Source organism: Crocodylus siamensis, chromosome 1, assembly GCF_052110815.1.
Source record: "Crocodylus siamensis isolate JL-2025a chromosome 1, ASM5211081v1, whole genome shotgun sequence".
In the NCBI taxonomy this organism is placed as follows: domain Eukaryota; kingdom Metazoa; phylum Chordata; order Crocodylia; family Crocodylidae; genus Crocodylus; species Crocodylus siamensis.
In genome coordinates, this window is record NC_143395.1 from 360,491,902 (window position 1) to 360,519,666 (window position 27,765).

At 46.1% G+C, this 27,765-nt stretch overlaps 1 protein-coding gene across 2 annotated transcripts in view; it reads left to right on the forward strand.

The window, feature by feature from the left end:
• The first annotated feature begins 3,776 nt into the window (after window positions 1-3,776).
• Window positions 3,777-27,765, forward strand: part of NAA16 (N-alpha-acetyltransferase 16, NatA auxiliary subunit) — a 99,550-nt gene continuing 75,561 nt past the window's right edge. Inside the window, exon 1 of one of the 2 annotated variants that reach the window (XM_090025046.1) lies at window positions 3,777-3,992. In XM_090025046.1, the coding sequence (XP_089881172.1) occupies window positions 3,939-3,992 (54 nt within the window). In that variant the 5' untranslated portion in view covers window positions 3,777-3,938. Of the gene's footprint in view, window positions 3,993-25,056; window positions 25,162-27,765 lie in introns of those variants that run through there. The other variant, XM_090025054.1, reaches the window with a different exon arrangement.

Consider the following 27,765-nt stretch of genomic DNA (forward strand, 5'->3'; position numbering starts at 1 on the left):
CTACAACTCCCAGAATGCCACTGGCTGAGTTATGTTAACCCTTACTTACAATTGAGCACAATATACACAATTTATATAAACATTGGTTATATTCACTGTTACCTATAAAAAGGCTCCAGAAAAGATCACCATTGTGCTAGTTGTTCTAAAGCAAAAGCATTAAGAAAAATAACCTTTCCAATTTCTGTGGAATTCATTGTATAGCCAAGCTCAAACACTCAAAAATCATGAATCGGACCCTTGATTAAAAAACCAAAAGGTATACCAAGTTAAAATGTTTATATCTTTTCTCCACAACCATTAGGACTGAGGGTTTAAGCAAAGCTGTAATTATAAAAAGACATTTTTAATAAAGTTGCAAGAGTTGACTGCAGTATGAAATTTTTCTTTAATTTCTAATCTACAGTATTATGGATTTTTCCCTTTGCAAATCATGAACTGAATAAAATGCAGTCTCATATTATTATTAGAAATCTGGTCTAAAAACAGTCTCAAAAGAATTACACTTTTATGTCAAAATATGATTTAAATTATTAAGTTACATTTTAAAGCAGTACTACAATACAAATGGAAACAGCTCATAAAATATGAAGGGACACAAAAGTTTATCAAAACGAATATTAAAACTAATGCATCATACTGTTAAAATGCTGAACTGCACAGTATATGTCTGTTTGGAGACACATTTTATGGTATTTATTAAATGGAATCTTCACAGGTTTCTGCAAATTTACTTACATTTTTGTGATAGTAATTTCTAAAGTTTCTCTTAAAGCAGCACTGCATTCCTTCATTGCCTGGTTGACTAACTTACTCATTTCTATACTGTATAGGAGAAATACATATTCAAACTTCCTTCCTCCAAACAATTCCATTACCTGAAATTAACTTATGTGCCCATTTGGTCAATAATTTGCACACTATAAATATTTTTAATTAAAACACCTACCAGCGTGACCCTGATTCTTTCATCCCAATGAGCAGGGAGAGGTAGTTAGCCCTTTTAGTCTCAAGACAGGCAGAAGGTAGGATAGATTTGCACTTTATAGATTAAATCAAAGGTAAGATGGGAATCCACCCTACTTTTTTTTTTCCCCAGCCCTCATCTATCAGCAGTAATGAACACATTGAAAAATTAAAGCAATTTAGAATATTTATATCAACAGTGTTTGATGAACTAGCTATTTCAAAAGACTTCTATTCAGACAGTTAGATGGTCAGGGCTACAGCCCCATCATCACTGATCAGCATGCAGATAACACCAGCCTTCTCTTGCTATATGTTGAAATAGGGGGCCTGATTCTGGCCCTGCTGTAGTCCCTGTGCAGGAGCTATAGTGGAAGCAGACTTGGAATGACATAAATAATCCTGTTGCCCCCTTCACTACAGACAGCACAGGAGGAAAGAGGGAAACTGGTCTTCAGAGGTTCTGGGGAGCTGTTTAGTCTATATGAGATGTCATAAGTTGGAACAAGCCCCAGATTTGTTCTAACTTACACAGGGGCCAGAGGAGCTCAGAATCTAGAAAGCACAAAGGTGTAAGAAAGCTAGCTTTGCTCCCTGACTGCTAGGCTATATCTGCTGCATTTTAAGAAACATGGCACAGATTTTACCCCCCAAAACCATGCATGTCATAGAATGTGTCTTAGGCATACATCATTTTAACTCACTAAACTATATTTTCACTGAGACTGAAAAAAAAAAATTTCACTTAACTCTTAGAAAGGTAAATGGTGGAAGTACAACCAAGTGGCTGATTAATTGAATTACATAAAACTCATAACCAGATTCTGCACTCAAACTTACAAATAATTAAACTGATTTAAAAATCAGGAGTTATGCCAAGAAAAAAAAATCATGTTCTCTTCAGTGGCAACCAACCTCTGATTAAAAACAACTGTGATTAAATTTTATTCAGCTTGTCTGGAAACAGGAAAAGTAGAATAACTATGGGATGTGCTTTCCTTTTATATGTAAACACATTTCAACTATTATTGTACAGCTAATTAAATGTGGTATAGTCAACTCCACTTTGCACAGCCATACTTATTACTATAACTGGAAAGAGTTATGTGCTCTGGAAGAAACACATATCTCCCTGTACTCTTAAGTACCTTACAGCACCAGTTAACTAGAGAAGCCTTCTGTCTGTTACTGTCCAAAATAGACACTAAAGGAACAAAATTGTCTCATCATCTAATATTATTCCTTGATCCTGGGATATAGGTTGAAGCTGTGTTGATCTAAAGCAGCAGCGGGCAAAATGCAGGCCGGGGGCTGGATGCGGCCTGCCAGACCATTCTATCTAGGCCGCAGGGCCCTAAAAAAATTTAGAAAATTAATATTTATCTGCCCTGCGCTGCCTATCATGCAGCCCTTAATGGCTTGCCAAAACTCAGTAAACAGCCCTGGCAAAACCAGTCAGAACTCTTGTGGTAGAGGCGATATCTTTTATTAGACCAACTAGAATCTCTGATCCTAGAACTCATTCTCCTTGAATATACATCCTTCCCAACTCTGAGATGCTTTCTTTTTTATTAATATACTTTGTATTCCAGGTCAAATCAGGCACATCAGTTCCAAATCATATGGACTGAGCAGAACTCAAGCATTTCAAAAACCATATGGATTGAGCAGGTAGAACTCAATTGTTCTAAACACCATGTATGGCACTACAACTGGGGAGCATCCCCCCCACATCCCAGGCTCTCACTCTGGGACTTCAGATACTCCCCAATCTATTAGCAGGCATCCTACATGCAGGCCCACGCCCAGAGGTCTTGGGATTCAGATGCCCCCACAAGAACAGATCTACACTTGATCTGAGCCTGAACACAGAGAGGAAGAGCACAAGAATGGGTCAGGCCTGTCTGAAGTGCCACTATGCACCAAGCAAAACTAAAAGCCTCCCTTAGTTTGGGGTGGGGGAAAACTAAATGCACATCAAGTGATTAGAGGGGACAACTAAAGAAGAAAACAGGGACAGGAGAGAGGGTCAAAGGTTCAAAACAAGTGCATGGACACCGAGCAGGGCACCCCACACATCTGCTGGCCCTCAAATGAGTCCAAGGAGCCAGCAGACACTGTCTGGCAAAACTCTACCCAGAGACATGAACCAACAGGGGACAGGAAAGCAGCCCCACAGTCCCCAGGGGTGTTTTTCCAGCCAGAGCCTCCTTCCTGGTCAGTAGGCCACCAAGTAAAGCTATAAGCCCCCCTTGTTGATGGGGCCCATCCCCCACTGCCTGGGCAGTTTAGCAAGGGCCAGGAGACAGCCAAATAGGAAGACCTGGGCCAGCTGGACACAGCCAGTGGCATCTCTTCAGTTCCTAAGAGGGGACAAAGGGCACTGTGCTTTAGAAAGCCGAGGTCCTTTGGCTACATACGGTATCTTTTAGTAGATCAACTAAATAGCGGGAAAAACTCGTTCTTTGCAAAAATTGTTCTTTGCCACTGTGCTGTGGCAAAAGCCGCCTACCACAGGACAGCCTTCCAGGACAAGCAGCTCAGCCCCTGCTGAGGGCACTTGAGACCGGGGTAGGCACGCCTTGTCCTCTCCTCCTCCCACCCCCCGCGCTGAGAAAGCGCCCCACACAAAGGGTACATTTCACCCAGGGGGAAACGAACAGCACTGCGGAGCTTTTGTTGCGGCCTGACGGGGGGAGGAGCATTGTGACGTTTCCCTCGTGCGTGCGTGCCTGCGGCGCGAGAGGCACGGCAGCGCCCCCCCCCCCCGGCTTCTCCGTGTGCGCCTGCGCGGCGGGGACTCCGGCGGCCATTTTGCAGCGTCAGTGCGGGGGAGTGGGGCTCTGGCTGGTTGGCGGCTGCGCGCTGGGCCGCGCTCGCGCTGCCGCGACGGAGGGAGCCGGTGGGGCGCGCGGCGCAGGCCGATGAGTTAAGCAGCTGGAGCCGCCTGGTGCCGGAGCCCGGGTCGCGCCATGCCGTCCGTGCCGCTGCCGCCCAAGGAGAGCAACCTCTTCAAGCGGATCTTGGTGAGCCCCGGCCCCCGCCCCCGCCCCCACCGCCTTTGTCTGGCGCGGGGCCTCGGGCTCCCCCGCCGCTGTCACAGGCGGGTAGTGCAGCACCCGGGCCCTCCCCCTTCCTCGGCCCGGCGGGTTTGGCCTGCCCGCCGTCACGGCGCGGGCAGTGACCCCGGTGGTCTCGAGTGAAGGGGACCTAACCCTAGTCTTTTCAGCTCCCCCCGTAACTGCATCTTTGGGGCTGTTTGGCTCGAAGGGGGCAGGGCAGGGCAGTCCCGGCCCGAACAAAGCTGTGGGGTGGGGAAGTCGGTCACCTTTGTCAGCAGTGCGGAGGTGTGATTCCCCGGTTCCCTGTGCTACGGGATCGGAGTGAGTCCTAGAAAGTGAGGGTTGGAAGGGGCCTCTGGAGTCATCTAGTAGAACCCCCTGCTCCAAGAGGGACCCTCTTCAACTAGATCATCGTGTCCAAGGCTTTGTCTAACTCTGTCTTAACCTCCCAGGATGGAGCTTCCACCACCTCTCTGGGTAACCCCTTTCAGTGCTTCACCACCCTCCTAGTGAGAGAGTTTTTCTTAATATCCAACTTAAACCTCCCTTGCTGCAACTTGAGATGGTTGCTCCTTGCTCTGTCATCTGGCCCCACTGAGAACAGTCCGGCTCTGTCCTCTTTCAAACCCCCCTTCAGGTAGTTGAAGGCTAAGATCTAGAAGCATAAATGCTGCTCTGATTTAGTTAGTCTGTCAGGTGTAAATCTATCCTGGTCAGGGCTGACAACCTCCCCAAGTGAGTCTCTGCCACCAGAGGAGCTTCCCGCCCTAGCGTTCACAATAGCATGGAGTATATTTACAGACTAATTCACTGGGTTGCTGTTAGAGTAGACAGCTTAGTAAGAAGCCCAGAAGTAATAGATCAGCTGCTTGCTTTGTGTGCAGTTAGGAGAGCCTGTTGGGTGCTTTTCTGGATGCTGTCTTTTGGTCACTTAAGAGAACATTTTGCTTTTAAAAGATCTTAATAGTTCTTAATAGCGGGTGTGCTGCTTACTGCATGGTAATGGTATGCATCTTACCAAGCTGCTCTAGTACTCCTCTTTCTCTCTTTGCTAAAAATAAGTTACTAATTTTAGAACGGTTGAGTGACTATTCTTACTAGTGGCAAGCAAGCTTCCTGTAGTAGTCACTTACCAATTTTGTAAGAACAAAATGTATAGTAAGAATTTCTAAGAGAGTGCATTTTTAGATTAGCTATTTTATAGTTCAGTCTTTGCTTTTTAGATGGGGAGCAGTGAATTTAAACCTAGTGTCTCAGTTCAAAAGAATGGGAACTTGCTTCCTTTCTGAAAGATGACCTGATGAGATCTGTTGTTGGGTAGTAACTGGTTATTTCCTGAATTGTTGTTTGCACATTCACTTTCACCTGTTCAGAAGCAGTGTCACTTGTTGGTCTTCTGAAGTGTGACTCTTTCTAATTTCTCAGTTTTTTTCTTTTCTGTTTTTATTGCACCTTGTCCCAAATAACTTTAAGAAATAGTGGTGTGTGCATATTTTATATTGTATTATTTTATGTACCTGTAGTGCTGCAGGCTATTCTTGAAGTAATAAGTTGGCCTCCACTTAAGTTAGTAGATGTGTACTTGTTTGGTACAATTGGAATATATGGAATTCTTGGAAGTGCAGTGTATTAAATCAGTAAAATGGTCACCAGAAGCCACGTGTTGCACTTGCTAGTGCAGTTATTCCAAACAAATTTTAAGAGGTAGAGTGAGTTACCATACTGCAGCATCAATGTTAAAAAGTAATTTAAAGAAAAATGCTGTAGAGCATTAACTTGTACCTTGGAAATAGGAAGGTTAGTGTTGGAAAAGCCAAAGATGAAAAAATCAGACCAGTCACAAAATCATGTTCTTGGTCTCATACGGTTTGTTCCGTGGTCTGTTTCTTTGATTCCTGTTTCTTCTCTACTCTACCCACACAGGATGCATACATGGGCCAGTGACTGGCGTGTATAAATACACCCAAGCTAGAATAGGCTAGAAAAATCTGACTGAGAAACTGGTAAATATACATTGCGTACTGACCATATGAGCTCCATAGGATTATTCAGCTGTATAGTACTTTAAACATTAGTTTGGATACATCTAAATGAGCTGCAGTTCACTCCAATGTAGACACATAACCTCAATGTGTAACAGAACTGCCTGCTGTCCTGCTTTTAGAGTAATACAATGCTGGCCTCTACTGTGGAAGACCATTTACTTTGTCCTCACAACTTCACTTCTACCACTTCAACGCCAGGAGCTCCTTCCTTCTGTCCAAGACCTGATATTCTGGGAAGAGAAGGAATAGAGGAACCCTGTAGTTACTCACATTAGTGAGTTTTTATGGTTTTTGTGTGCCCATCTCCCATCCATTCAGTGTGAGTGGTGCTGGCTCCTAAAGAGAAGGGAGGAGTGGTGGTGGTGGTGGTGGTGGGGGTGATGCCTCTGCTTGTCTCCTGTGGCAGCCACAGTGGGTTGTTTTTCTGTAGGGGAGTCTACTGTGCATTAAGCGTTAGTAGTAACAGATTTTAGGCAGGACTGAAATGTTTCTGTTCTTGCTGGGCTGCTTCCAGCCCCTGCTAAAATTTCCTGATGCCTGAAGAAGGGAGTTGACAACACTAAGTCTGTCAAAAAAGTGCTTTTCGTGAACTTTTTAATATTCCTTGTTTATTGCAAATTTCAGTTGTTTGCCTTTGGTCTCAATTTTGGTGAACTAAGGAGGTGTCGTTTGTGTTTCTAAATTAAAGCTCTTTTGCATTTTTACATCTCTTCTCTTCATTGGTAAGTTGGCTTGCAAAAATCTTAAAATTGTATTGCAAGGTCAGAGTAATCCTTTTGCCACAGAAAATATTTAGTTCTATATGAAATTTAATCAGAAATTGTATAATGAGTTTTAATATCATAGTGGGCCTACTACGCATGCCTGAATGCCCCTCTAATGTGTATTACATTTAGTATCTCCAGTGCAAGGTACTGAATTCATTTATGCACATTAGGCTGTGCTAAGGTGCGGTACTGCATTTGCATGCTTTTTTAGTGGCGCTTAATGTGCAGTAGATTTTCTTACTGTGGATTAGTGTAACATTGTAGTTTTTTACATGACACTTTAATGCACAGTAAAATAGTCTACCATTAGAGCTCGTGTCATGTAGACATGCCAAGAGAAAGCTAATCTGTCTGAGTGGCCATACAAGATCAAAGTACTAAAATGATCACTAAAGAGTGCTCTGTGGGAAGATGTTTGGAGTAGGACAGTTGTAGAAGAGCCTTCTCATACAGTCAGTAATCTCTTAACTAGGGGTGCACCAATAGAGATTTTTGGGGCTGATACAAATAGCCAATTTTTAAAGAGGCATATCAGCTGATATTGATCCGTTTTCCAGTGCCAGCCTGGCAGGCAGCTTGAAGAGCTGCATGCATCTGGTAAGTCTGGTGTGGTGGGAAGAGAGGGGGAAAGGGAAGGAGCATGGGGAGGACAGATCAAGGCCTCTGCAGTGAGTGGGGAGTGGGGGCAAGCACTGCTGGGGTGGGCGTGGGATGGAGCCGCGGCTTGTCTGGTGGGGGGAAGGCAGCTCCCACCGCTGCACACCCCTGATCTGGGATTCGCTGATCTGGTGGATGGTCTAGTGCTTGCCCTGAGCCCATCCCCGTCCCCCCAGAAAGAGCTTGGTGCAGCCCCAGCCCCACACGGGTCTGGGGACACATGCCCTCCCAGAGAAGCGGCGTGAGCAGCAGCTCCTGGGCAAGCAGCGCACAGTGGCGAGAGCTACCCCCCTCCTCCCTGGATGACCCACAGCTCCGTCCCATGCCCGCCCCACCCCAAATGGGCAGTGATTGCTCCAGCCCCACTCCTCCTTCACTGTGAGTGCCTTGATCTGCCCCACCAAGCCTCTTCCCTTCCCCTCCCATTCCAGCACAACAGACTTATCAGCTGCATGCAGTTCTTCAAGCTGTGCTCCTCACTGCCTACGTGCTGCACTATGGCTGCACGCATGCACAGGCCATTTATCGGCCAAATTATCGGCCATATCAGGCTATTTTCAATACAGACAATTTTCTTTATATTGCTGCCGATCCAATATCAGACTGATGTAGAGGTGCACCTCTACTCTTAACCATTTTATATATCTAGACTGGGGTGGGCAAAAATATGCCCTGTGGGCCAGATCCAGCCTGCCAACTGAGTGGATATGGGCTGCAGGCAAGCTGGGGTGGCCATCATAGAGGACATTCTGGTTTTCTGCTACTCTGTCCTCTGTTGATACAAAACCAGATGCCTTTATATCCTCTCCTTGTCTGTTCAAGAGAAAAACAGAGGACGTAAAGGCATCTGGTTTGGTATCAATAGAGGGCAGAGGACAACTAGATTGTCCTCTATGATGGCCACCCTAAGGCAAGCGCCCACAGATTTATTGTATTAAGCCTGTGGTGCTCTGCGTGGGCCTGAGCACTGCCCACTCCCACCCAGGGCAGCCTGTGCTGTAGTCTCACCTGCCCCAACCCCAGCTAGCATGCACAGCTTCCAAGCAGGGCTGCTTCCAGTGTGGCTGCAGCCACCTGGGTACTGCTCAGCTCCCCGTGCCTCCAGTGGCTTCTCCTCCTACTACTGTGCTGTTCCAGGCAGCACAGGGAAGTGATGGCAGTTGTGGGGCTGCGTAGCAGGCACCACACGTCCAGCCAGCGTGGAAGGGGTATGGGGTGGACTGAAGCTGCAGCCTGGTGGATCCTGCCCCAGTGTGTGGGGCTCTAGCTAAAGTCCAGTTAAATGAATGATGGGGGAGAGCAGAAATGGGGGGGACGGCAGAGATGGAAAACCCTAACCCGCGCGCTCCTCCTGCTGTTCTAGGTCTGCCGCCCCCCTCGCCTGGCTGCTGCTCCAGGTTCTGGCCCCGCTCCCCACTGCTACCGCTCTGGGTCCTGCCCTGCTCTGTCTCCCTCCCGCTGCCGCTCTGGGTCCAGCTGCACTCTACCCGCTGCTTTGCCTGAGGGAGGGCTGGTGGGGGCATGGTGCGCAGCTGTGTGGGGTGGAGTGGTGCTGGGGCGTGGTGTGTGGAGCCACCAGACTGAGGGGAGTATGCACTGGCTGCAGCTGCATGGCATGGAAAGTGGCCCTGGGGTGTGACACAGGGCTCATGGGTGGGAGAGGCATGATGTAGGGAGTGGCCACAGCATGGGGACTTGCAGAATGCCCACTGGCTCCAGCCATGGGCAGCGGCCCAGGGTCGTGGGGTGTGGCATGTGGCCTGGGACATGCTGCGGGGAGTGGCCACGGTACAGGGAGTGCCTGTGGGCTGTGCTCATAGCTTGGGAAGTGGCCCTGAGGTGTGGTTTGGGCACTGGGGGGGGCTGTTACATGGCTGCTTGAGGGGGGTGGCATGTGGCTGCAGGGCATGGTGCTGGGCATGGAGGAGGAATTGGCAGAAGGGCGGGTGGGGAGGGGGTGATGCATGGCTGTAGGGCATGGCACAGGGTGTGGTCATGGCATGGGGAGTGCCCACAGGCTGCAGCCCTGGGATACGGTGCGAGGCACGTGGAGGTGCATGTCACATGGCTGCATAGGGGGATGCGCGGCTGCAGGGTGTGGCACAGGCCGCAGACCCACGGTGTGGCACTGGGTGGGCAGGGCGGCTTGGCGTGATGGTGTGCAGCCATGTTGGAATAGTGCAGGGAACAGCCACGGTGCAGGGAGAGCCCACTGCCTTCAGCTGCATGGAGCGGGGAAGCCCTGGGGTTTGGCTTGGGGCATGCAGGTAGGCATGGTGTGTGGCTGCATGGGTGGAGTGCTGTGCAGCTGTTAGGTATGGCACAGGGAGCAGCTATGGCATGGGAAGCACCTACTGGATGCTGCTGTATGGTGTAGGGTGCAGCTCGGTGTATGTTGTGGGGCACACGGTGTGGTGTGGTTTGGTACACAGCCGCGGGACGTAGCATGGGGACTGGCCACGGCGCAGGGAGCACCCACTGACTGCACCTGCATGGTCTGGGGAGTGGCCCTGGGGTATAATACGGGGTACACAGGAGAGCATGTTGCATGGCTGCATGGGGGGGGTGGCATGTGGCTACAGGGCATGCTGTGGGGAGTGGCCACCAGCTGCTGCTGCGCAGCGTAGGGTGTGGTCCTGCAGTGTGGCACACGGGGGGTGGGGGGGGCGGGGCGGGGTGTGATGTGTGGTTGCAGGGGGCAGGCTCACAGACCTGTGCTGCTGCTGGCGTGCCCTGCCCCACACCCTGGGGTCCTCCCTGTGCCACTTCCTACAGTGGGGAGGACAGTCTGGCCCCGGCTGCCTCTGCCAATGTTTGTAGGCTTCAGGCTGCGCATGAGCAGTTAGCCCGGAGCGTTACGGACAGACAGACATACAGTCGTAAGTGCCACAGCTTTTACTATGTTTAGAAAACAGTGGGAAACTGTGGCTTTACCTGTGCAGGCTGGCAGACTTCCAGCCTGTAAAGGGCTGCTTGGGAACCCCCATGTACTCCCCTTCCCCACTCGTCCACCATTTGCCCGTGCATTGGGGAGTTGAGGCTTGGGGAAGGAGTTCAGGAATGAGGGGCACTGTGTCAGGAATGACCATCGGTGTTTACAAATGGGTTCTGGTGTTGGTACAAAAAAGGTAGAGAACCACTGTTTTGATTCTGTGGTATACTGTGGCAGTTCCACACCCTTATCCTACCTGCTGGTGGTGTAGGTATGCATCAGAAGCTGGTGGGGAGTGGGAATCACAAGCCCTCAGCTGCTACTGGATAGCAGTGGCTGGAGGCAACAGGTAAAATCTTGGGGGACTGCCAGTTGGACAGCCCTATTTTTTTATTTTTTTTTAATTCTTTAAACTTTGTTAGTGAATCCAACCAATTTATATATATTTGGGGGAATTCAGTGCATCTGTAAATGTTAAATCTTTAAAGACAGATGTTTATCTTCCATCAGTAGTGCTATATTAACTGAAGTCAGTGTCTGTAGGAGTCTTGTATTCTTTTCAGTCTCTGACAGTTTCTTTATATTGATATAGTGATTCACTCCCTCTTTCCCTAGAACTTTTCCCTAGAACTCTGCACAATGCAGAATTTATTTAAGGTCCCCCCACCATCAGAATGAGGGAAAGCCTCTTACATTATATTTGCTTAGAGTGAAACCTTATTAAATACATGATCTATCATTAAAATCTTAGCAAAAGCAGCAAGTGCTCAGATTTACCAAATGCAACCAACACTGAGCATGACTATAAAACACATGGCCTATACTGGACAAACTTGCTGAAGAGAACCTACCACAAAACTAAGTGCATCCCATCTAGGAAAAATACATGGCTTAGTGCCCATTGCACATGGTACACCTCAGTGCAGATTTTTATCAAGTCATGATGAGCCACTACATCGACTACATTTAGACTTCCTCTTCTCTTCCACAGCTGAGCTGCGTCTTTTAATTATTCCTGTTTCTTCACCAGCCTTAAATGTTTGGCAAATGTCACCGAATTGGACCCCAAACAGTTCACCCAGAATCTCTGTCATATATAATTATTGTGGCCCTGGCCTCCATGAGGTAGAGCTGCACTAGGTTGCCCTGCACTTCATCTGCGTATAATTTTTTGGAGCATCCCAGGACTTGTGACAAGAATACCTGATTCCACCCAGGAGTTGGGGGCTAATAATTAGCACATGGATCCTTTGTGTGGGGGATAAATGGAGTACACACAAACTGAGTAGTGCTTGGATGTGGGGTCACCATGGCTTGGAAATGCTCTAGACTCTGCTGGGGCCCAGTCCAGTGAACTAAATGATAAGCCATGTGCCTTTTGGCTTTGGTTCAGACCACTACCATGTATAGTTTACTATGTATAAGTAGGTACAAAAGTGCTATTCAGAAGTGGGGGTTTTTTGGATGAATCTGTGCTGCAAATTGCATCAGTTCACAAAAACATAAGATGCGTCAATCCTGGATCAACTAAGTCTATAGGTACTCACAGTAATTTGTCTATCGGTAAATTTCTGCAGGCGTTTATTTGAAAGTCATTGTTTTAAATTAGCACCTTGCTTTCATGTGCTCAGGGGAGTAGGGTCTGATGGTAAGAGGGTAAGGGGCTACAGGAGGAAGAAGTTGGTTAGAGGGCTTGAGGGCAAGGAGGCATGTACGCCCCCTCCCCCCAATTTATTTTCCTTGCTGTAGCTGTGGGAGGAGGAATAATTCAAGGCACATCTCCAATGATTAGATTTTATACTTGACATTCTTGGCAATCGGCTTTTTTTTGGCTAATGTGGCTGATAATGTCGTTGATAAATGCCATGTGCAGGCATGCAGCCGCAGGATAGCGTGCAGGCAGCGAAGAGCACAGCCTGACAACGTGGAGAACAGTGTCTGGCTGGTAAGTCTGTTGTGAAGAAAAAGGGGTGGATTTTCGGGTGGGTGTAGCACCCTGCTTCCCTCCCAGTGCCACTGCCATTTGCCTTGATCTGCCCCTTCCCTTCCCCCCATACCCCTTTCCTCCCCTCTTGACCTTTTTCCCCCACAGCAGACATACTAGCTGGATGCTGTTTTCCATGTTGCCGGGCTGCATATTGGCAGTCAGGTCAGTATCAACCAATATGGCTCGTTTAAAAACCTGCCATTGGTATTGGCCTGAAAATCTCTATCGGTGCCCCCCTACAAATATAAATGTTCCATATATAAGAGCTGATTATTGGGGGATCATCTTATTCAAGTAAATAATGGTACAAATCTCATTTTATAGTTATCTCTGCTTTTAAACTTTTATTTTTATTCTGAATTTGTACTGAAGTATTAGCTCATAAAAATCTCAATTTTTTTTTTTCTGATTTGCAGACAGGCACAAAGTTGTTAATTAATAATAATGTTTTAACAAATTCTAAAAATTTCCACTAAATTTCCAAATAAACTCTCTTTTTTTTTTTTCATTCTCCCTTATAGAACACCCACTTGATGGGACTTTTCCAGTACTATAACTTCCCAAGGTTTTTGGAACCAATTGGTGATTTTTAGGGATTTGTCTTCCTTTTCAGGTTTTTGGAATTGTAATTCTTACCACCATTCAAAGATAAGGATTTCATCACCCATGACCCATGCATGTTGCAGACTTCTCAAGAAGTTTCAGCAGGAACACTAAGGGGTTATTTGATAGTTGACATCTTGTTACTTTCCTCACTATATCTTCAGCCTTCTTTGATGAGTCTAATTCTGGGACACATTCACCATATGTGGTAAAATTCTTCTAACTGACCACACTTCCTCCAATATTGGCCTGTTCTTGTACCATAAATTCACTTAACTTTATTTTTATCATTGATGTAGGATTTTAAAATTTTCTTTTATTAGTGTGAGGACAGCCTTGTTCTAATGCTTCTGCTTCCTCCTTTCTTCTCCTTTTTGTGCTCCTTCTGCAGCTGTGCTATGATATGTTTAAATGCCTTGTGAGTCAGGGCTTAAATTTAGCTTCCTCAGTCTTTATTGTCCCCTTCTTAAAATTTAATGTTAGTGACAGGAGCCCTATTAAATAACTTTGCCTGCCACGGCATGGGCTTGTCCAGGGCTGAATGCTTCAGCTGTAGTCACATTGTTAGCAGTCATTCCCCTTCCTCCTGTTGCTTCACCAACAGCTACTGCCAGTTTGGTAATGGCTGTGAGAGGGTTATATCTGTAGCAGTTGTCCCTGCAGCAGGGAGGGGTAGAAGGAAGTAATGCTGATGACAGGACTCTACTGGTGTTCCATGGGGCCAGACGGTTCAGCCCCAGGTGAGCTAGTACTTGATATAGCCCCTGGCTACCATTCTAGTATCCCCCTGCCTCCATTCTAGTTATGGAAATCAGTTTCCTCTCTTTAGGACATGCCCCCTTTCCTATCTCTCCTATTTTAAATGGCTAACTTTTGGGAAAAGAATGCGCGTGACATGCAAATAAATCTAGTATTAGATCAGGGTCCTTATTTATTTCTCCTGCTGAAATGCATTGATTATTCTGTTTTAAAGTACTATAGAGCAGGGGTTTTCAACCCTTTGTAACAAGTGTACCCCTTCTATCTCAGTTTCAGCTCATGTACCCCTTTTTATTTTTTCTTGTTTTTAATGTTAACAGTTATGTTCCTGGCTGTCATCGCCTGCCCCAAGCTCAGCCCCTGCCAGGAAGAGCCCTGCACCTCCCCAGCCTGCAGCAGCAGCCTGCCCTCACCCCGCATGCATATCTGGGGGCACTTGCCCCCCCATGGCCACCTGGGGTGTGCGCAGCAGCAGGAGCTGCTCCACCACTCCCTGGCTTCCCCTAGAAGAGCCGGAACAGCTCTGTCCCATGCCCTTCCCTGGCTGTGCAGTCCCTGTCTCGGCCCCAGCTCCACTCCCTCCCTCACCATGGGGGCCTCAATCTGCCCCCCCACACCTCTTCCCTCACAACAGACTTGCCAGCCAGATCCGACTGCTCACCACACTGCTGGACTGCGCTCTTGGCTACTTACATGCAGCTTTTTATGGCCTATATTATCAGCCACATCAGCCAAAAAAGCCAATTACCAATGCTCAGGAGCGATGTGTAGGAGGTGCACTGTGGCAGAATGCTACCTGTCCCTCCCCAAAAACTCTAACCAAACTGTCACAGAGCAACATGGACCCTGCAGAGGGCAGACATCCCATCTCTTTAGGTAATCTGAGTTGGATACATTCCTGATTTGAGGGGAGAAACCTGCTCCCTCTGCCTACGTGACTGGCATCACATACGTGGGTGAAGGCTTACGCTTCCTAATGTTTTAAGCAATGCCAACCTGACTGATAAGGGACTAGAAACCCTGCCAGTCTACCCAGCAACCAGTGATGCATTTCAAATTTGGTTGGCTGGCAACCAACAGGTCCTGGCCTCCACTGGATCAGGTAAGTTAAGGACTGCCCAGGAGGAAGAGCAGTAGCTATAGTAAAAACTCAGAGAGAAAAGAGCTGGACTGTCTGAAATGTGCTTTCTCTCTTGAAACTCATGATCAATGAACTGCAGAGAGAATCTCCACCTGCCTCTGGATAATACTCATGAGTAAGCTACCTGAGCTCTAACTAGATATATAGCTTGCAGTAACTCAGATGCGTGATCAAAGGCTACCCAGCCATGCCAGTTTGCTCTAATGGATTTCCCTGTACCCTATTCCAAACCTGACCAATAAAGTTCTCCTTTGTACCTAGCATGGGAGACTTGTTGGGAGTGGGTCTAGATTATGTCTTGGCATCCCCTTGGTAAAGCTGACTAAGGGAGAACACTATTTGTGCTTCAGACTGAGGAAAGCACCTCAAGTTCTTGAAGTGGGTTGAGTACCCTCAAGGGCTACTAGGCCTGTTTCCCAGGGGACACCATGCCAGGATCAAGCCCATCCCTGAGTGGTGGCAGCAATACCCATAGGCTACCAGGTGTGCTCCAGTAAGTGGGTCGGCCAGGCATGAGGCACCCCCAGGGAGGCACTCTGAGCCTGGAAGGTGGTCGGGCATAGTGAGGTGGGTGGCTCAGTGCAGGAGCACCCCTCTACAGGCTCACCACATGTACTTGAGTGCACATACACCCCCTGGGCATGGTGGTGCACCCCCTGCAAAAAGGCACCACCAATACTATCAGCAGCACCTGCGGGCAGTTGCCACTCGCTACACTGCTGGTGCTGTCTGCGGGCAGTCCAAGATTGCCAGTTGCTGCTGCCGACAGTGTCTGCAGGTGGTCGCCAACTCCTGGTCAGTGCTCGCCACCCCTGCCCCCACCGCCAACAGTGCCAGCGGCATCTGCAGGAGCTCCATGCTTACCACTGCTGGGCTGCTGCTGGGCTCCCACCACTGCCAGTGCAGCCATGCCCTCCCCCTCCCAACCACCTGGGACATGTGCCATTCATGCCGGTACTTGTACATTCATGCTGTGTACCCCCTGTGACCTTTTTAAGTACACCTAGGGGTACACATATCCCCAGATGACAACCACTGATATAGAATATAAGCTTCTATGAACTATTTAAACTGGCGCTGTCCGCTGCATATATGTGGAACACCATTGACACTTAGATCTGGATCTGAAATCAAGCAGATTATCAGTAGGATCATGGAACAGTTAGGTTGGTTACTGTGGAACTTAATTGAAAGTATACAATGGTCTTATCATAAATTGTGTGAGGATCCTAACAAATCAGAGTTCAATGTCTTATTGGAAGATACCTGAATAATCGTGCAGTTGAGTCGGTAACTACAGGGTCCTTCTATTGTGACTGACAGTTCCACTTATTTGCAGTATCATTGTTACTAAGGTGGCAAGGTGGGTGGCAAATGTAGCTATAGATCATGTTACTTTGACACTTCAGCTTGTCATTCTTATTTTGAACATTGAAAAATGTCAGTCCTTCAAAAAATCAAGAAAAAACTTAGGGCCTTTCTGAGATAAAGGCTCATAGAGCCTGAACAAATATATTCCAAGTTTTGAATTCACTTGATTTTTAAATCTTAATGAATTTTATGCATGATTGTTTCTTGGGGTATACCAGATCCTGTTTTGTAAGCTAGAACTGCTGCAACAGTTGAACTGGCAAAGTGACTGGTAGCCATGAATGATGCTTTTCCTCATCTAAGCTGCTATCTCATTTCCTGAGACTTCTGATATTATTTTGTAACATGTAAAAAATAAAGGAGACTTCTACTGTCAGTCTCATCACTACAAGTGACAAGGTTCTGGCTTTGTATCTGGTCAGAGTTTTATAAAATAACCGTTACGGCTGCTATACTGCAAATGCATTCACATCTCTTTTGAGCTGAGAGCAGTTATTGCCCTTATGCTGCTAGCACAAGGAGACAACTGTGCCCCATATTATTGATGCCACCTGCTGCTGTTGGTGCTTTCCACACTCTGGATTGCTGCTGTATCACTGAGAGCACCTCTGGGAGTTGCCATTGCTGGGGAAGGACCGTTCTCAGGGACAATGCTGTGTGAACCCTTCTGGGATTCTGCTCTGTGTCTCAGTAAGCTTCAGCAGCCCTCTCTCTGTTAGTGAGGGTTTACCAATCTCAGTAGGTGACTGGTAGAGAGTCTCTGTGGATTCCTCAGTTATAGCCCTGAAGCTTTTTTCTGGCTCTTCAGGGGCATAGCTCTGGACAGCCGGAAAAGAGTACTTCCATGCATACTTAATTAAATTGGACAACACCTCTCTGGGTCACATGACCAACCAGGCTGGCATACCAGTGATGGTGTATGTATATTTTAAAAATTAATTTAGCTCTTATCTAGGATAGTAAGGAAGATGAAGTGGTTTTTGTTTTGTTTTTTTCTTTTTTAAAGGAATAGAATTGCCTATTTATGTAATGGACCAAAGCTTACAGCAATTCAGATGTTTGTAATACTAAGCCAAGAAATACCTTTAACAAATCTTTTTACTCTGATAAACTTTTTATAAGACTGTATAGAGAGTAATAGTGGTTTAAAAGTAGCTAGACTTGGTTTGGATTGCACATTTTAAAATTCAAGATTGTACGGCATATTTGCACAGCAACATGCTTCCCATTAAACATGCAGCTTTCATGAACTGATGAAGCATATCAGACAAAGATACTAAGGTGGTAGTGCTAGGTAATGGAGTAATAACTTGGATTCTAGCCTCTAACTAAGTTTAGGTCACATTTAGACTGTGTATATGGTTGGGGTTGGTTGGTTAAGTAGTTGCTTTCCATGTTTGAAAGATTTACTACATAGATTCATAGATGCTAGGTTTGGAAGGGACCACAGCAGATCATCGTGTCTGACCCCCTGCCTACGCAGGAAAGAGTGCTGGGGTCAGATGAACCCAGCCAGATGCCTATCCATGCTGTAAGCACCCTATAACCTTCTTGCATTCTCAGCACCTTAGAGCAGGGGCAGGCAATTATTTTGGGTGTAGGACTGCTTAGTGAGTTTTTTTTGGCAAGCTGTTGAGGGCTGCATGGGTAGCCCCACCCCTTGACAGGTGCCCCGCCCCCTGGTTGCCATCATGGGACTGGACGTCCCACCCCTGACCTTTGACCGTCACCACCAAAAGTCCCTCCCCTTGCCCCTGGAAGTAATCTGTCAGGGAAGAGTGTTTGCTATCTTAGAACTGGAAAAAAACAACAACAAATTATGTACTAAAAATCAAATCTCCAAAATATTATATTTTAATTCAATTTTAAAAAATATTTTTTTCGTCGTGTGTATGTCTGTGCTTTATATGTAGAAGTGACGGCATAATAGCTCAAAATGCAGTCTTACTCTTGTATAGTGTGTGGGGTGTGCATGGGTGGGTGGATGTGGGGTTTGTGGGGAACTGTAGGTGTGGTATTTGTGGGATGTGTGATTGTGTGTGGATGAGGGGTGTGGCTGTGGGGTTTATAGGAAGGGTTTGAGGGTATGTGTGGTGTGCATGGGAACACTCTGAGTACTCCCCACTGGGCTGGTCAGCACCCCCCCCCCCGCTCTGTAATAGCTCAGAGCCTGAGTGTGTTGGTGCAGCGGCTTGGATCCAATTTTGAGGGAGCCTCCCAAGGCTTCCAGTGCTATGTGCTGGCTCCCCACTGGCTTGTGCTGCCCCCAGCAGCCTTGGCTGCACCCCTGCACTGTCCCCCAGCTTCCTGGTGGCTGCAGGAGCCTCTGGAATGCAAAAGCATATGTAGGCCTAATCCTGTTTCTGGCAGAGCCTCCCTGCCCATCCCAGGGATGGGGGGGCGAGCTGCCATTTGGCCGCCAGGCCCCTGGTGTGCATGGGGGCCTGGGCCTTCACCCCTCCCCCAATGTGGTGCTGTGCCCTGGGGCTAGCTATGGGGGGAGCCAACTGGGCCCTTGCTGCCCAAAGCCTTATGGCCATGTTTGCGCTCCAGCAGCTCCTACTGCTGCCAGGAGGCTGGGGGCTGCCAGGGAAGGGCCTGTCAGGCCTAGGGGGCTGTGGGGGGGGGGCTGCTGGGGTTAGCACAAGCCGGCGGGGACATGGCCCAGGGTGTGGGGAGGTGGCGCAGAAGTTGCTTCCCACGCCTGAAGCTTGGGACAGCAATGGCCTGGCTGCTGGCCCTGGGCAGACCCAGCTGGTGCCACCACCCAGGGGGGAAGGCCCTGCCCCCCTGCCTCCCTCCTCTGCCCCACGGGGTCCTGGCAGTAGCTCACCTCCCCCAGTCCCAGGATGAATGAGGAGGCTATGCCAGGAGTCAGAGCAGCACTGCAACTGCTTTTTTGCCCTGGAAGCTCCTGCAGCCTCCCGGGGCTTCCTGGGCCAGGACCCAGCCAGGTCTACCCCCAGCAGTCTCGGGAGGTGACCCATGCTGCCCCCAGGACTGGCCGGGAGCTTCCCCTGGCTGCCTGTCACGCAGCTCTGAATGGCTTGCCAAAACTCAGTGAGTGGCCCTCCACCCGAAATAATTGCCCACCCCGATGTAGCATGTATCTGAATCAGCATTGATGCTGTGGTCTTTCAGTCTGTCACCCTATTGCTTATTTGCAATGTGTCTTCCAACCACCTTTCCAGGAACTTTGTCTCATGGGTGTTACTCCTGAAGGATGTTGCCATAGAGTTCCCCCCAAGAGAGTGTTTGATTGGGACCACTACAGCCTTGGCTGGTCTCTGAGAGTGCTCCCTGAAGCCATACCAGAATTGGCTGCTAGGGCAAGGGAAACACCTGAGCTCCTTCCTACTCTGAGACCCCAGTCTTTTGGTCCCTCATCCTCCCTGCTTCTCTGTGACTGACTCAAGCCAATAGCATTCTGTTCTGCTCTTAAGAGAGGGACTTCAGGTCCTTTTTCAGTAAAGCAGTGCAACCCACAACCCCAAGCAGCACAATAGATAGTTACTTCAGTAAAGCCATTTATTGGAGCAAAGGCCAGTGAGCCAGAGAGTCTCTCTCTCCAAGGGGGTTATGCAATCACTTTGTCCCCAGTCCAGCCCGTAAAGCCCTGGGCACCCCCAAAGCTTCAACATTTTGCTGTCACCCATACTCCTCAGGCCAGGAGCTTGACAGGCTGCTTGTTTCCCACCTGTTCTTCCATTGCTATGTGCATCTCCTGTGGACACTTGGATGTCTGATATCTCACCTCCAGTATATCAACAAAGCTGTTCAAGATTAATATATTTTTAAAAGGATTATCTTGTCAGGCCTGCATGAAAATAACCCTGCCACTTTATCCTTCATACTCTGTATACAAACTAAAGAAGTAAACCAAGTCGCACAGTGTTATAACAAAGTACATACAGTTAACACAGAAGTACCACAGTAAAACCTGTAGTTCTTCACAGATGCCAGGAGCCAATGTTAGTGCCTGAACAAACCCTCGCAGGCCTAAGCTAGCATCACTTTTCAAGGCTTTCAAATGAGGGTGAGGGGTGTGGAAGGGATGTTCTATAAAGGGCAGATTAAATCGGACAAACATTCTGGACTACCTGTACAGCATTACTACAGCATTTATATTGTTTTGATTGTCACACAACTGACCTTGTGGAATCATAGGAAAGTCGGGCTGGAAGGGACTTCCAGTGGATGTCTGGTCCTGCTTCGTGCTTGAGGTAGGATCATCCCTATCTAAACACTCCTAGACCAGCATTCTCATTTGTTCCTAAAAACTGAACAGCTCTCATGCATGTTCCTGCTAATGCCTCTGAATCAGCTTCTGGTGCTCTGATCCCTCTTTCTAAAAAGGAAAAGACAAACTATGCCACCATGAAGCAGGGGCTTTGGGGAGGGTGGGGAGCACATTGACTTTTTCTTTCCCTAATGCAGTAACCAAGGGTTCACACCTCATCACATGACTCCTACCACCAGACCTGGTGAAGTAAATACCCTCAGAGTTATCATTAGGTAGAAGATAGAATCCTTCTCATCTGTCTGGATTTTGACTGTAGTCCAAGTTGTGGCATCCCTTCTACGTATGCTCTGCTCCATACTGAAGCATTCCCTGGTATCTTCAGCCAACTCATTTAATAGAAAACCACATTTATCTTCAGATCTGAAATTTAGTTTTAATTAAACCAGTGGGGCCTCCCTTTAGAGTTGAGGGTGTGGCATTGTTGGAATGCACCCACAAAAGATTTCCTGTGATATCCTATGCAGTGGTCTAAAAGAACAAAGTGGTACCAGGTAGCTTTAGCTTGGCATTGACTAAGTTTTTACTTCCCCTTCCCCTCTACTTCCAAGACCCTTATTCCCCTTTCCAAAGAAGTATGAAGAAGCTGGATATAAAGTTAGTGCTGTTCATAATTTCAAAGATCATGGAGACAAATAGATTATTTTCAGCTGATGAAAAAATGCCAGGCATTCTCTGTTTTCAAAACTACCTGATTTGACCATGATTTCGCAGCACACAAGATAACCAGTGCAATTTAAATTCCACTCCATTGAAGTCAACTAAATAGCTTCCCCCAGTGGTTCTCAGACAAGGTGCTGTGGCACCCTAGGCATCCATGAGATTCTTTCAAGTGTGCTAGGGAATGTTAACACTATTAGGCACGCAAACATGATTCTCAAGATTAAACCCAGAGATTTTAAATAGGAATTCAGAATTCAAAACGTTCTGACCTGTTGGGGGTCTCTCTGAATTCTTTGCAACAGAAGAATTGCTTTATTATTTTTATGTAGTTAAAAAAAATGAATGAAAAGATCTGGCATTTTCCAAGGCATTCCTTGAGCCTCAGAAAGGGTGTTTTGAGCCTGAAAAGGTTAAGAACCACCTGGAATATCAAACTAATTTGGCCCCATGGGCTGGATGATTCATGTGGGGCTGGTCCATGAGCCAAATAGATAAGGCACATGGACCCTCCTGCCATAAACTACTCACTTGGCACCTGCTCTGGGAGTGGTCCCACACACTGTGCCTACCTCAGTTGGTCCACGATTTCATGTCACATAAAGTGACCCACCCCTGCCAGTCCAGATTCCAGAATGAGCATCATGTGTAACATGCATCATATGGGTCCTGGATGTGGGGCTGATCTAGCATGCACCGTGAAGCATATGGGTTAACTCAGACCAAGGTCAGCACTGAGGGCTGGATGGCTGGGCTCTGGGCTGTATCTTTGACACCTTACAGTAATGTGTTTAGAGCAGCATCTTGCAAGTTAAGCAGGTACATTCACTAAGCACTATTCTTTGGACTTAATTTCATGCTTGGATGCTCAATTTGGGAAGCATTGCTACTATGGTTAAACTTAACCACTTTCCACTAAGGTGGGCACTACTTATTAAATATTCTGCAAATGAAATCTTAACCAGATATCCTCTTAAGCTGTTGCTTGCTTTCAAGTCACAGGTTCTCTGATGCTTCCTGCCCATCTTACCCTCTCCCTCAGTTGTGTTGTGCAGTTTGATTTGAGAACAAGGGCATATCTGGTATACTTTCTTCACTAGATTAAGGTACTTATTGGAAGGATTTAGGAGGGTGTAAGGGTGTTTGTGCTCCACAATTGAAATGGTGCTGAGGGAGGATTTTGCATGCCTGCTGCCTGAAGGAATATCTTATTGGGCTTGCAGAAACATCCCTGAAAGAACCACAGTTGCTATACATCTTTTCTTTATCCCTAGTTAAATCTGTCTATCCCAAGTTTTTAGCCACTGGTGCTGTAGACTGCTTTCTCTTTTCTTCATATGTTGTAGATAATTTAGTAAAGCATTGGTAACCTGTGACGTTGAAATAAGGAAAGGTCAACTTTTCTCCTATCTGTTATTAGAGACTCGAAGCAAAATATTATATCATGTTAATTTTTGCTGTTATTATATGCTGTTCTTTTCACAAAAGGTTTGGGGCATCTTACAGTTGCTGTTGGGTTTTTTTTAATAGGATAAATAGGTATCTGTTGTAACAAACTTCCTAAACAGTACCTCATCATAATCTTGTTTGCTAAACATTTGCCCAGATAAAAAGGTCCAAAAGTCCTACATATTGTCTGAATGCTTTTTTAAAGCACTTACCTTTTCCTGCTTCTAAAGGCAGGCCATCTAAGTAGCCTGTTTTGAAGCGGCTGTTATTTCTTCAATATCGTATGTAAATTTACTTTTTAATTCTTATTTGCCCCTTTATTGAGCTAGGATATTTGTACTTATTTAGTTTGCTAATTGTTACTAGAATTCCAAATTTTATATGCACTCTTTTCAAAAAGAAAACTTATACTGTTGTGGGGCGGTTTTTTCTAGCCTGGATGAATAGACATCCAGGACCCCATTTGCGTCATTGGTGTCAGAACACAAACTCAAATGTACAAAAATAATCAGATAATATGTGATTTGCACTAAGAACTTCCTGATGCATTGAACTTCCACAAGTTGGGAAATTGAAATGTTTCAGCTACACTATATTCCTCTACCAGGACTCTAGCCTTCGAAGTCTGGCATATTTTTACACAAGTGTAGCATTGTCTGAGAATCCCTAAATTCCTTAAATGTATACTTTTGAAATATAACTGAAAAGGGGTCTGTTTCTAAAATTTTGGGGCTGTATACAAAAATTTCTTAACTTTGATGTTTAGAGTTAGTTTTTAAATGCATTGAAGTGTGAGAGAGATTTGTGCTTAGTAAGACAGTTGTCTTAAATAACTTCATTCTTAAGTAGTTTTATTGAAGCTAATTTTTATTGAACAAAGTTTTATTGAAGAATGTTAATGTCTTTCAGTGTTTTAAAAAATTTTACGAATCACTATTAAATAGGTATTTATGTCATAAATGTAAAAAGTATGATGCTAATATTAAAAGAACAGATTTTTCAGATACGATTTTACATCTTATCCTGTTTTAAATCACTGGCTTAGTTTCATTGAATACCAGTACATAATAATTGTCACCTGTACTAGAGACACTATTGATCATCTCTTCAATAATATATGATTATTCTGGGTGTTTCTAATGACTAGCGCAAGTGGCTGGTAGTCAGAACTTCTGGATTCTATTTCTGACTTGGCAACAAGCTTTCTTTGTGAACTTAGGTCTCTTAAAACCTTGTGTTGTAGCTTTTGGTTTCTGATAGGGATATTTTCCATACAGATGCAGTGGGAGGTTTAATTTACAAATATTTCTGTAACAGACTAAGCTGCGTACTTACGCTCAAATGAGCTCGAAGAGTTCTCCTGCATTTGTTTTTCTGGTAGAAAATCTTACTCTGAGGTACCTGAACAGGCATTCAAATGCTGAGCCGTCTAAGAGAAGAGAGCTTGTAGTATGCAGCATGCTCTGTAGACTCCCTCAATCTGCCTGGAGACAAATGGCAGCAGTCTGCAGGGCACTGCTCAGAGTCAGCATGCATCTCCCTGGATTACAATATGGAATTGTGAAGGTGGTGGTGGTGGGGGGGGTGTTCTGCGCGTTGCACAGCTGCTGCTGCAGAGTCCAGAGAGAGAAACGCTGTGTCTTGGAGGGAGGGGGGACCGAGCACCTTGGGAGGCTAGAGATCTTTCCTGTGGCTTCTCTTTAGAAGAGAACTTGTACAGATATTTGTTCTCCTAAGAGGAACCCTCCTGGGAGTGATTTAACCCTGGCTCTTTCCTGATTATTTTCTCCTGGAGTGTCCATTTGCTTTGGGAGAAAATTCCTGAACAGACGTACATGTGTAGTTCTCCTGGGACAGCAGGAAAAACTGAATGTCTGTATGTGACCCAAGCCTCTGGAGGAGTGTTCTGAAAAAAATAACTCAGCATGTGCATGCCAGGTGTGATGGAATTAGTGTGTCAAAACACACATTAGTATCACCTTCCCTGATTAGCTTGTGCTTCCTTATTTTCTGCTTTTGTTTTGTATGGATTTACCTAGCTATATGCATTTCTGTATCTGAACGTAAATCATCCAGCATTCACTCTGTAATCTAGTCATCTCAGTTACTTGTTCATTATCTGAAAGTTTTGTATTCACTTTCCTTGGTGTTTAATGTGTAACAATAGGAGCACAAACCTTTGTTCTTGGCTTCTCCTCCTCAGTCTGAATGGCTGAAGGCATGTGTGGATTTTGATTTTTTTTTTCTTCCCCCTAGTGAGGTGCTGAGACTCATCCAAGACCTGGACCAAGGCAAACAAAAGACTAACACTGAATCATTCCACAATTAGTGCTGAGGCCTTGCTTACAATATCTTTTTCTAATGTGCTTCGTTCATTACTCTAGGAGTATGAAAAGGCCATTTTGTATTCCAGAGCGGAGCATCTTTGTGACTGGGAGATCATTGCACTGATTAACTGAAAGGTAGAATTTGAGTGAAACTCTTCCACTATAAATTGTGGTGTTCAAAAATCATTTGCTTTACTTGATACATATTGCTAGAGACCAATTCTACCCTAGAAAAGGATTGCCAGTCTAGTTACACCAGCATACTACTGTACTTATGGGGGGGTGAGAGGGAACTGAGGCTGTGGGTAGTAGGCATAAGGAAAGTAAAACACAAGGAGAGTGGGAGGGGGAGGACAGGCAGCAGGAGGAAACACTGCATGCCTCCCCTGCTGCCTGTATACTACCTGTACCCTTATTGCATCCCCTTACTGTCCCCCCAACTACCTGCTTCTTTACAGCCCCTTCTGCCCCCTCATTGCCTGACCCATTAGTGCTTCCCTCAACACCTCCCCACTGCCTGCAGTAGTCTGGGTGGGCAGATTTAAGATAGTCCACTAATTAGATTCTATACATGGAAATCATGTACATTTATTATAATAAATGTATACGTTTTCCATAGATAGAATATAATTATTGGGGGATCATCTTAAATTCAGGGTTGTCTTAGATTCTGGTAAATACAGAATATATCTTAACTTTCTTAAGTTAAGTATCTTAACTTTCACCAGTCTGAAAACTTTCTCTGCACTAGTTCAAAAATGTCTTTTTAAATTTCACCCCAGCTGACATAATAGTGCAAGCAAAAATTCTTGGTGTAGATCAGGTGTTGAGTAGTCACGATTGGAGGCAGGGTGCATCACGTGCTCTGTTTGTACACATGCAAGCATGTAGCCAGGAAGGGTAGTGGAAGCAATCCTGGCAGCTGCATTCAGGTAAGAGTATGGGGGGCAGGGGTTGGAGGGCCAGGGCTTGAGGATTGTTCAGCATATGTGTGTATGGCTGGGGTGTGTAGAGGGGATGGGTGTGTGAGGGGGCAGGTGCCTGCCAGCACTGAGGGAAACTGTTTGGGTATATCGCTGCCACCCTGTCCCCCCCACACCCCTCCTGCAATTATATTACCCTCCCCCCCAGACAAGCGTCCTCTTTTTTGCAACTGGAAATATGATAACCCTAGTTGCTTCTAAAATAGTGCTCTTAGATGATGTTAATTTGAAAAATGGCACCTGAGGAGCTTGACTGTTTGTGCTTAATCCTGATACTTAATGACACTTAGAGGCTGTTGACCCGGTGTTATGAAAACCACTGTGCTTTATACTTAGTCATGCACTGTTTCATATGACCCTTTCATATAACCATGAGTCCTGTACCTATATCCATGGAGCCAGGCAATCCAGCCCCGGCAGTGGCAATGCATTGCCTCCTGGCCTGTTTTCCCAATACCCCCAGTCTCTTTGTGGAAGCCCTGATGACCTCTTGTGGAAACTCAGAGCGAAAACCACTCTTACGGCAAAAATGTAACTTGTAACTTTCTTATTTTCTAAATACAGCATTAGGTGTATTGTATGGCACTTACTACTGTTCTTTGTTTTTCTGTGTGTTGAATCTGGTGAACCAAGTGTAACTGTTTCAAAGTTGAATGAGTTAATAATTTGTCTATAGATAATTCTTTAGGATTTTCTGGATGAAAAGTGTGCATCATAACAAGCTAAATTGCCCTGTTTCAAAGGACAGTATCAAAGAATCTCAATCCCCCTGCCCTGCCATCTTGCCCTATTGTGACATCTTAATTGCTAGCATACATTGTAAAATAGCTATTTTCATGTGCTCTTGACAATTTTAAAGCTGGGGTAGAGGCTTTCTGTTCCTACATATATGATAAATTAATGATTCATTCTTCCCTATATGTGTACAGCAGAGAGACTGCTGTAATGCAGGGAAAATACAGACCTTTTATATTCTCAAAATTCAACATGCTACCTGTTGCCAGAGAGACTATAGTACAGTAATGTAGCATGGTTGCATCAAGGGTTGCTACACTTAAACCAGCTTACATTTGTGTACATTCAGTATAGAGCCAAGAAAAGAATACTGGCCTGTCAAACATACTACAGACATTGACCACAGTATAGCCTGTATTACTAACTCTTGGTTAGTTGCAAATGAGTGGTGAGTGGACAGTTACTCAGGTTGTACTAATATTGAAACGCATCTAACTAGAACCAGTTGACAACCTGTGACCCGCAGGACCGTTTGATCTGGCCTGTGGACATGGGGCATCAGCAGTGGAAACTCTCTCCATATTGCCATGGGGAGAAGCAGCATTTAGTGGCAGCAGCTGAATCCTTGTGCCCTCCCACCTCTGACCTGATCTGGCTTATTCCAGTCCATAACTTGAAAATGTTGCTAGTCATTCAAGTACAGCAAAAGCTGCGTTATCTGGCACCTTACAAATCGGCATGCTTGTCAACGTGGCAAAAGCAAAACTGCAAGTGCCCACTGTGGTACTTCTGGTTTCTCTGAGCCCCCACAGCCCAGGCCAAAGCGGCCTGCACTGCCATGACCGCACTGCCCACTGATGTGGTGGGAGGGATGGCGGCCCAAACAGGCAAAGATGCCTGTTTGGGCCTCTCAGGTAACTGTCATATTTGATTATTTGGCACCCCCCGTCCCCCATGGGTGCTGGGTAACAAAGCTTTTGCTGTAGAAGATTCCTAACACTAGGAACTGAGAGGTGCCTCA